The following is an 11,156-nucleotide window of genomic DNA, read 5'->3' on the forward strand; positions in this document are numbered from 1 at the left end:
CCAACCCATTTCTCAAATTAACAAAAATGAACCTCCTAAATAAGCAGCCTCAGACTGTTTATTAGGAACTTTAATTGTACATGAAGGAAAAACCCATGCAACGCTAATCTAACTGCCTTAATCCTATTTCTTTAAGATCCTGTGAAAGCCACGTTCTCCTCTTAATACTAAAACAAATAAAACCCCTTTTCTTCACTAATGAGCTTGCCCTTAAGCTCATGATGCTAAGACGACTCAAGATATGGTTTAACCTACAAATTCTGTTAATGTGTCATAGTCCTTTTTGTTTAAAAAAGGAAAAGAAAATGCAGAATGAGAGATGCAGAAACGAATAAAGGAAAAGTATATTTTCCTAACCCAAAAAGGAAATGTAATTCTCATTTAGAAAGGAACGATCAATGTATACACACATGTATAGACAGATATACACACACACTATTATATATATATATATATATATATATATATATATATATATATATATATAGAAATACACACACACACATACATTATACATATGTCTAGATAGATAGATAAATACATAAACACTGGGCAGTTTAACACACAGTTTCCATTGAGTTAAACAGAGTAAACATTAAATAAATGTAAAAGTGGGGTCCAGTTATAGTATTTGGTAATTCATTTTGGTTTACAGGCAACATAAACTTTAAGGTTAAAACCAGCAACAATAACAAAAACAAAAAAAGCTGTTCACACAAAAACAAGTCTCTGGTAGTTTCTCAACCATATGCCGATACCCTTAAGACACCATGTGCTCAGGCTTTGAAAGCTTTCACTGCCAATTCCCTGTTTGAAACCTGAACTGCTCGGTAACAATACCTCTCTGTGCTGTGTGCCACCAGGAAAAAAAATCCATTATCGATCACAGTCTGTTTTATTATACTGGGTAGGCAGAAATCTCTTGGTGTAGAGTATAATTGTACAGAGGGATGCTCCTCTTTGCTCTACAGGCTGCTGAAAGTTGGTACCGGTGGGGAACAAGCCACGTGGAACAGCAATCTTAATTATTTTTAAACATGGCCCCAGGGATTCCCATTGCCCACTTTGTCACTGACCAAACAGCAATCTGAGGATCTGCAGCGACTGACCATTCCTCAAGGCAAACCGCCTTATTTGTTACAGTTATTTAGATACCATGTATAAACATTTGTGCTTGGTACCAAAGAGAGCCCTTTTACTGAAATCCTCTCTTCTCAGATCAGCGGAATAATTGTCCACATGGTTCGCAAGTGACTGAATCGGGTTCGGTGCTTTCAACCTTGCTAAGTTTATAAAGTGATCTTCAAATAAACAGCCACTGCTTAAAAAGGAAACCTGGCCATTTATAGTCTAATACATCAAGTAAATGTATAAATAACTAACAAATGACACTGAACGTGCCCTTGTCTCATTTGGATGTTTTTCACTCTGATTGCGATGCCAAATTGAAGAGGGTACAAAGCTTCCAACTTACCTTGGGTTGAGCACGTCGGGGGAAGGCAACTTTAGGATCGATCTGAGAAAAGAGAACAGCAGACAAAAGAAGGTATGGGAAAGGAGGAACAGGGAAGGGGATAGGGGAAAAAAAAAAGAGTTGTAACATAATAACACTCAGCACATCCTGCAAAAACATTTCAAATAAAAGAAGAAAATAAATCTTAACATGGAACAACTTGAAAACGTCCAAACTTGTTTCTCAGACACTGAAGTACATGGCACGATTATGTGCTTAGACACAAACGGAAGTGTTATCTTCAAGCTTTCAAAAGTTAATGAAAGCTTGAAAAGAGGGGGGGAAGAAAAGGCAGGATCTTTGTGGTTTTAGCTGCCATTGTAATTCTGAGCCACACAATAACAAGGAAACAGAGAGCGCGCAATCTCTGCCATTCCCCAATTTATTTTTTCCCCTTTATTATCTTCATTCATTTTTTTTTTTAAGCTTGCCAACTTGTACTGAAGCATGTTCTTAAAGCCTAATCAACCACACATTAATAATGAATAGAAGCCATTTCATGCACTGTGTGAGGGGAGGAAAAAAAAAGATTTTTGATTAGTTTCAAACTATTCCATCACTCTGACTGATTGAAAAAAATGTATATTAATTTGAATTGCTGAAGGTGTTTGGTGACACAAAATAAATGCACACTTTCGGGGGGGGGGCTTTTTTATTTCTGCACATTTCTTTTCTGAAGGCGTTTAAGCATTTGTCTAAGGGGTGGGTGTCATCCCCTATAGTGTCATCATGAGCATGTACAGCCACGGAAAGACAAGGTTCTGCATCGGGAAAAATAAGAGACATGTGAAGGATATGTCCTCTTTCATCATTTGTACAATGCACACCTTGGCGCGGAGAGCCCCAGTGCTGCCCGACAGTGAAACCGCACACCGCGGTAAGCTGAGCCGTGTGTTCTGGAGGGTGCCGGTTCAAATCACTACCAAAACCAGCTGCCAATCTTGGCTGGGTTTCCCCACGAAAAGACACATTTCAACAATAAAGGTCTACTGACTGAATTTCATAAGCAAGGCGATGCACTTGCCAAGTAAAGCATGTGGGAGTTTGTCTTTTATGTTTGTGTTTTTGTTTGATTGATTTATTCCTACGCACCTGTGATAAACACAGATCAGGTGTACAGATGCATCTTGATTAAATTAATCCAAAAATGATTTTTTTTTTTTTTTTTTTTATAGAATTTCACCTCTATGTATAGATAAACATATTTTATATATGAACATACTATAAATTACCCTAAGGCAAAGTTGATTACCTTAGAAAGCTTAGCCTACAAAGGGAATTTTTATATATATACATATATATATACACACATACACAGGCATATATACAAATGTATATGCATAAACACATACATGCATACATATATGCATTTAGTCATAATATGGCGGGGGTTCAGTTGTTGTTTGTACTCGTAAATATATCCTACATGTGTGTTATTGAACAAGTGTGCTTTCCAATTCTCAATAAAAAATAAAAATGCAAACAAAACCATTTCCCTTTCCTTCTCATTTTATTTCCTTTCATCTTTTACAATATAGGGTTTTAAAGGAGGGTCCCACTAGGCCTCTTCAATCTGTGATTTTGCAGGATATGTGCTGGATTCAGGCAGCAAGCTTTTGCTAACAATGTTATTTTAGTTCTTCCAAAAGGATTTAATATATTATTATAGCTTCTGGGGAAATTCTCTGGACACTTTTCCTTTTGCACTGAAGGTTAAAGGTTTAGATCTTTTAAAGCAGTAAAATTACATTAAAATAGCTTGTTTTTACAGCAATGTCAAAATCACTAACTACTTTACATTTAGATTGGCTAACCAGCTCTACTGTGTATCCCCTTCCAAACACTGACAGGCGATTAACACCGTCATCTGTGGCTAATGCATTTAAGCACTGGTGGCTAATTTCTGAAACACAATTCTGAACCAATGAGTTCTGCATGCACTTTATAAATATAGATGTATATGCAAGTAAAATGTGTTGGAAAAGCAAATGTTTTTTTGTTATCTTTTTACTTATTTCTAGAGCATTTAAGGCAACGTGTTAAATTGTGCATTTAAATCATTGTAAGCTTGTATTATACAATACTACAGAAAGAAAATGTAATGACAGAAAATCTTTCCAAAGTTGATTATCACAGGAATGCACATTTTATTGTCAGGACAGATTGGTTTTGATGTGATAAAGCCCCACATCTGGATTGTTTTTTCTAAAGGTTCAGTTCACTATTGACTAAATTTCAAGCTTCCTTTAGGTTTATGACTGGAATGAAATTTTAAATTAAAAAAACTGCGCTGGGACTTCTCCAAAACAGCTGCTGCTGTACAAAGAGCTATTACTTTATGTTTTGTTTTAATTATGTTTTTTATTTAAAAGTATTTTCCACAAATACATTATCCTCAATAAATCCCCAAACTATACATAGATGATCATGATATCTGCCTACTAACAGACAGACATATAGCTTATGTGCTAAAGAGGTGTCGGTGACATAAATGAAGCTGGTTCGTTTTGAAGGCTACCCCCCCTTTACAGGACACTGTGCGACGTAAGCCCAGTATTCAACATGCATCTTGCAGTTATCTCTGCTGGGTTGAATGCTATGAATAGATTGTACTATCTGCTTTTTCTGTGGGCAGAGGTGATTTTTTCACATTAACATCTTTTCCCACCCAGAGGGTATAACTGACTCAGGGGAAAAAAGACCATTAGCAGGATATTACACATGAATATACAGTGTACAGTATGCTGCTCTTGGAAAAAAAGGGAAAAAAAAGGGGAGGGTTCCAATATTACCTTTATTTAAGATGACAGTGTTCTGTGCAGGACAAGGGAACAGGCATTCATAAAGGTATGGAAACACTATTTTGAGCAAAACCATACTGTATCCCAAAGTAAGCCAATATGTTGTAAAATTGCCGATTTCATTTTTCAACACTTCTCAAAATATTGAAGGCTTTGTTTTAAAAACTATATTACATATATGTGTATGTGTATATATGTGTATATTTATATAGATACACATGTATGTGTGTGTATGGCTTTGCATGTATGGTTCCAGATGTGGGCTTCATCTTCCCCAGCCTGCATTAATTACTCTGCACCAGTCTGTCCCTTCCACAGTATCAGTCTCCCTCTAGAATCACCTGGGTTGCCCATTCAGAGAAAGGCCATTTTCCTTCACCCATGAACTCTCCTTCTTGGGAATCAGTCCCACTGCAGAGCAATGGGACACATCCAGGTCTTGTGAGTCTCAGTGGCAGCTGGGTTCTGTGTTCTCCTGCATGATGTACCCTGACTACAGGCAGCCTTACATGTAAAGGGACCCTCAGAGCTGAAACTCTCTGAAGAGATACCAGCAGCCCCCGCATACTCCCTCACTGAGGTGAACTACGAGAGTGAAATGCAATTCTGGGCTGCCTAAGAGCAAGCGAGAATGCTTGCTTGGTGGACGGCTCAGGGGGGGTCCAGGTCAGGACATTTTCCGCTGCCACCATACCTCACTGTACCCTGGGCCGTCATCCTTAACCTTTCCTTCAACAGCAAAGTTTTACATTGAGAGGAGAGGAAGATATGTTTTGGTTAAAGGTTAGGACGTTCTTAAATGTGTGGACAGTTTGTAGGTTAAACGCTTTAATAAAGGAACTGTTCACTTTCTTTGCGAATACAGGTCTGCACACACTGGACACTGTAGATGTTTTTAGCTCTGTCCTTTTGTAAGATGATTTGGAAGCTGCATCTCAGACAGTCCCCTGGTGTGGCTGCCGAGAGCCGCACAGGCCGGCTGCGAGGGCCGTTTCTCATACAAGGGAAAGCCACGGCGTTTCAGGAAGAAATAATCTTGTCCTCTCCGAAACAAACCCCGGGAATGTTTGAAGTCCCCGGGGGCCGCGGTGCAGGGCAACGGTGTCTGCTGACGGATTGCGCTCTGTACTCATTAACCACCATGACGCGTCAAGAGCAACTAACTGTCAATTTCAGGAGGGTCTGAGTATCACTTCTATCAATGAGGTCACGCTTCAGCTCCAGCCATTCAATTATTGAGCTTAAACAAAAAAAAACGCCACATAGCAGCACTCTTCAACCAGAAAAACGTCGGGGCATTATTTACGATCTCTGCTCATCTGCATGTTTGTCTTTTTAAATCTATCACAAGGAGTAGTAGTCCTAAGATGTAAACAATTACATTAAATTTTAATTTAAATGGGTGTATAAATGTTTACAATTTCAAAGTAAAGGGAGGGGGGGAAATTATTCTGCCTTTTCTTCAAGCTTGAGTGATTGCAATTAAAGTCTGACCACATATGAAAATTGATATATAATTGTACATTAAAATACCCCACTTCTGTCTCACTTAAAGCATTTATATAGAAAAAACAATGGTAAATACAGAATTTAGATGCATTACTTCAGATGTCTGAGAGACAGATTGGAATTTGCTAATACATTTTCTTAGCAGCAAAAAACAGAAAAATGAAGAAAATTAAGATTCTGCTCTACTCTAACTACTCAGCTATCCTTTCCATTGAGCTTTAAATTAGATTCAATATAAATAGCACCGACTAAGAGTACCTAGCTACAGGAAATGCAATAGGCTTCACTTTTCCACCTTGCAACTGAAAATGAGAATACACTGAAAATGTTGTTTTTAGCTTTTGCAGACAGCATGGAAACAAAATAATCTTAGTGTACGCTTTTCTTTGGCAAATTACATTTGAAACATAACTTTGTCACTTCGATAAATATAAAATTTAAAGCAATGCCAGAAACAAGGTTGTGACAATAAACAAAACGGTATTGACAATCATAATAAACTGTACAAAGTGTTCTGAATTTGTGTACTTCAGCAGCAAGTAGAATAACATAATACCTTTTGCATTTCCCAGATTAAAAAAAAAAAAAACAATCTACAGAGAAATTAAAATAAATTAGTCGGTTAGATTCAAATCTACTTTGTATTGATAGCTACAGTCGGCTAAAAATATCTATTTTTACGACTATATTTTTTACTTTTAATTTTTTTCGTAAGTTAAGCATTACCTAAACAAAGCCTTAATGCAACTGTAAACAACTGCTTCGCTCCCATGTCAATACCCAACCGATCTGCCGCCTGCACTGAACGTTGAAACAAAGTCATACACTGCATTCAGACAAGCCCATTGACATCCACTGATCAGCAGCGAGCTCCACGCAACGACATGAGGGTGCTTTTCTTCCTTTCCTCCCCAAGTCAAAGACAGTCTTTTAACCATCTTCTAAAAGAACACAGAAGCCAAGCTCTCACAGGTGTTAAATACAAAAATAAAATAAGATGTTTAAGGACAACGTAGACATTGTGCCTTTGACAAATACTAGTTTTAGTTTCTTAAAGAATGAACTGTTTAACATTAAATCTGAATTAAGAGCAAAATGGTTTTGAATACCAATAACGTGGAACTGAATTATACACAGGGATTGCAAAACCCCTCCACATTAAACTGCTGGGCACTTTCGTTGTTTCAGTTCGCACTAACTAGGGCTTGCCATTTTTTCAGTACATTTAAATGCTGAAAATGTTCTTTCAGTGAAGCAATAAAAGCCTTTGATTAGCACCCTCCTGCATGTTGCCAAGCTAAATTCAATCACTTCAGGACAATTGGATATGCAACAAGTTACTGCTGCTTCCAGTTTCTCTTCAGCAATCGTGTATAATATATACATATCTATATATCCATCTCGGAGTTCTTCCATCCTTGGATTTTATTTCAAGGGCAATAAACAAAATACATTTCTCTGCATTCATTGTGCCACTAACAAAAATGAATAACCGCAAGGATATCGCCACCTGCTAAGCAGAAAGCTCAGGTAAATGTGAGTTTTACTCCAAAACTCTACTTAACATTGTCAGGCAGTGATCAAAAAGTTTCTTTATATGTAAAAAAATTATATATATAAGGGGTTAAACACCTGTGAGAGCTAGATAACCCATTGTAAAATGGGTACATTTTCACTAACATTTTTATTTCTAATAATTAAAACAAATTACTGGTAGGAGTTTTATCACATTAACTTTGCAATATCAATATTTCTGCAGAAAGTGGAAATGCCAATTAATTTTGCCAATCACAGAATTTCCCAAACTTGGCAATGGTCCTTCATTCATTTAAGGGTATGATAAAAAAAAAAGGTGCTGAGAAACAATGTTTAGAAATTAAGATTTTAACAGAAGACAGATCTGTGTAAATAAACCTTATACATCACATGACTAAACACAGCACTGTAAATTAATCTGAAGGGAAAAAAGCAACATCAACAACACACAGAAAACAGTGATTTCTTAGTTGAATCAAATCACATTTAAAGTACCTAGCGTCCCAACCTAAATCACTGAGAACTTTTTAATTATTCAACCCTAGTTACTTAATTTAAACTTTTATTCTGGCAAAAGCACAATACTGACAACACTGAGGAGCACAATCATGCCCCTGACATTTCCAAATGCTTATATAATTTCTAACTTATGAAACCCAAACTTTCATTCGATGTGTGTAATATTATCCATTAAATGGTTTAAGTCAATGTTTTTAATCTAAAACCGCAAAAAATTATGATGTTGATTAAAAAAAAAAAAAACACTTAATTACTAAATTAATTTCCAAGAACTGAAAATATCTAGTGTCACATTTGCTCAAGACCTTTATCAACATTTAAATCAAAATGATGTTTAAAATTGTGAAGCCGAAGGGGGGGGGGGGGGGGGGGGGGTTATTTCAGTACTTTTAAATTAATTTCTATTGTAACTTAGAAATAGGTTTTTAATACATTATATCCTTAAGCCTGGCACTGCATTGTAATCTTTAAGTTGTCTACCTTTGTAGTGTGGTATGTTAGCGTTTGTAAAACCAAGCATGTGGCTTTCTGTCCAATCTCACTATTGTTGATATTATAATATATTATTAATATAGTTTTCCTTTCGAAGCTCAAACTTAGTTTGGTATTTTTAAGCATCCTAGGGGGGCTGTATTTATTTTTTCTCTTAGTAAAGAAAACACTGAGGTGCTGATGTCCCGTGTATTTTTCAAATGACACTTCAAATTCTAGTATTACAAATGGGAAATTCACAAACAAGAGATTAAAATCGTTACAGCAGCCTTTGGATTTTAGCCGCAGATAGATTCATATAATTCAGTTAAAAGGCTGACGGAAACAAATGTATAATTGATTTTAAATATATATTAGTAGTGGTAAATATCGTAATAAGCAAAGGTATTTTGATAACTTGATAACTGGGACGGAATGGAATTAACCTACAATAAGAGTAGAGGGGTCATTTAATATGTTTGTTAAAAAAAAAACATACGTATTATTGGGAGTTGTGTATCAAGATCGTTGGTTTTAAAGGCGAAACAATTAAATCACTATCGGACTGGTCTTCACAACAAGCGTCCTATTAAATAAACTTACAAAATGCATTGTTATACAGAACTAAATGAAAAAAGTGGGCAGGCGAAATGTGCAGCTCGGTTTTTTAGGCGACAACAGCGGGGCAAAGGTCAGCTGAAGGGTTAAATGAAACCGTAAAATAATAGCGAAGATCAAAAGCGTGGCGACAGTAACAATGCGCGTCAGCTCGGCGTCGCAACAATGTCACTGCGCAACTCGCAACAATGGGGACGGGACGCTGGCCCTTTAAGACACAGTTAATCACAGACTGAAACATCTCCGCAAAACATGACATCAACACAAACACAAACGCACACATACCGTCTTCGAGTCTAATTCATGGTGGGGTTGAGCCAAGACTTTATCTACACTGGCTGCGTCCGCAAACGTGACGAACCCAAATCCTCTGAAAAACACAGACATGACAAATGTCAAAATAAGACACAGAAAGCAACAACACTGATCAGCACCGTCCAGATACACAGCAGAAAAAGACATCTCCGGCAGCAATATCATTTTCTCCCCCCCCCCGCCATGCTGTCTAGGAAGGGAGAGTACAAACAGTATTTTTACCATTTACTTTTATTCATTCACCTGTCAACACTGTTTACTTTTTATTTTTTAAGAAGCCAAAACTAATCTAAATAGACACAGGAGATGAAGGTATTAATTGAAGCGCATATGCATATATATAGGAGTTAGTGTATGGGGGGGGGGACAAAGCCATGATTGCATCCTAGTGTAAAAGTCCCAAGTCAATGTCAAATTACACTGTCCTCCTAAAGCGCTCATTTAATTGCCACACAAATGGGCTGCGACTTCAAATGATACTGGGAAGAAAAAAATACTGCCAACACCAATATAAAAAGGACATGGAGCAGAAAAGTAAGTAAGACGCCGACACGCAGAAATAAATAAAAACCCTTTTCTTTTTACCTGGAGCGTTTCGTAGTGGGGTCTCTCATCACCATGCATTCTCTGATCTCCCCGAATTTGCTAAAATAGTCTCTAAGGCTGTCTGTGAACAAAGCGAGAGGGCAGATGTCGGGTTAATGTGTCTGTATTTGCACAGCGAGTATTCAAAAGCACCCGCGATGCACACAGGGGTCGAATAGAGGACTTTAAAGAATCGGGAATCAAAATAACCTTGCAACGCAGAGGTGCACTCACACACACACACACACACACACACACACACACACACACACACACACACACACTCACACACTCACACTCACACACACACACACACTCACACACACACACACACACACACACACACACAGGACCCGGGGCTACACAACCCAACTCGCCAACACTGCCGCCGCCGCCGCGACACCCCGCACCGGAGCCCCGTCGCTCACCTGGTGAGGTCTGCCAGCTGAGGCCGCCGATAAACATTTTACTGTAAGGAGAAAACAGAGCACAAGTGAGTCCAGATGTCAGATCGGCCATTTTGACGTGTAACTACTTACAAAAAAAGCGAGCTAAACGACGGCAGAGCAGCGAGGGAGCCGCGGTGCTGCCAGCCTCTCCGGAGGGGGGGGGGAGGCCCCGTTTCCTAACATAATCCCGCAAACTGAGTCCGGGAGGCAGAGGGGGTTCGTGCGTGAGGAAAAGCAACTGTTTTGGGGGGGTTTGTGCTCTTTCTGGAGGATATAAATAAATAAAATTAAAAGTGAGGCTGAGATGCGGTTGCTTACCCCGGGTCGTGTTGCGAATCGTTTGGGCTTCCAGAGGTGGCTTGGCTCCCGTCTCCCTCCATGGCTAACCCAACTGCAGCAGTGACGAGCAGCGCACAACACGGCCAGCAGCCCCGCTCTCTCCGTCTCGCCGAGCCGGGAATGCGAGCGTCACACGTGGGCTCGGCTGCCTTCCCCTCCCCCTGCGCGGCCGGGGGGCGGGGCCTGCGCGTCATCGGCCGTCCCTTTGACGTCATCGCTCACGCCGCCCCCACCGGCGCCAGGCCACGCCCCTCCCTCCCGACGGCCATAACGGTGCTGCCGTGACGCAACGCATTCATTACCTCACCGACGCCAGCGGGCGCAGGGCGTTGAAGAAGATGCCAATTTCTTCTCTGACTTTAGTTTTAATTTTCCTGGTGCTTATATAGAAATAAAGGTAAATATCTTTTTCATAATGTTGATGTCATATTACGCAAAAGCTGTCAAGGTCAAAAGTATAGTTCATATAGAATCGTTTCAGATGGTCATTATACATTATGA

General features: G+C 39.0%; 1 protein-coding gene across 13 annotated transcripts in view; it reads right to left on the reverse strand.

Annotated features, from left to right (window-relative positions):
- The window catches only part of msi2b (musashi RNA-binding protein 2b), a 222,844-nt gene extending 212,060 nt beyond the window's left edge, over positions 1-10,784 (reverse strand). For 11 of the 13 annotated variants that reach the window (XM_066695939.1, XM_066695938.1, XM_066695933.1 and 8 more), the window contains exons 1-5: positions 10,635-10,776; positions 10,296-10,336; positions 9,868-9,949; positions 9,253-9,337; positions 1,475-1,516 (exon numbers count right to left, since the gene is read on the reverse strand). In XM_066695939.1, the coding sequence (XP_066552036.1) occupies positions 1,475-1,516; positions 9,253-9,337; positions 9,868-9,949; positions 10,296-10,336; positions 10,635-10,696 (312 nt within the window). In that variant the 5' untranslated portion in view covers positions 10,697-10,776. Of the gene's footprint in view, positions 1-1,474; positions 1,517-6,549; positions 6,834-9,252; positions 9,338-9,867; positions 9,950-10,295; positions 10,337-10,634 lie in introns of those variants that run through there. The other 2 variants (XM_066695941.1, XM_066695940.1) reach the window with 2 other exon arrangements.
- Between the last annotated feature and the right edge of the window lie 372 nt (positions 10,785-11,156).

The sequence above is a fragment of the Amia ocellicauda genome, chromosome 22 (assembly GCF_036373705.1).
Source record: "Amia ocellicauda isolate fAmiCal2 chromosome 22, fAmiCal2.hap1, whole genome shotgun sequence".
Classification (NCBI taxonomy): domain Eukaryota; kingdom Metazoa; phylum Chordata; class Actinopteri; order Amiiformes; family Amiidae; genus Amia; species Amia ocellicauda.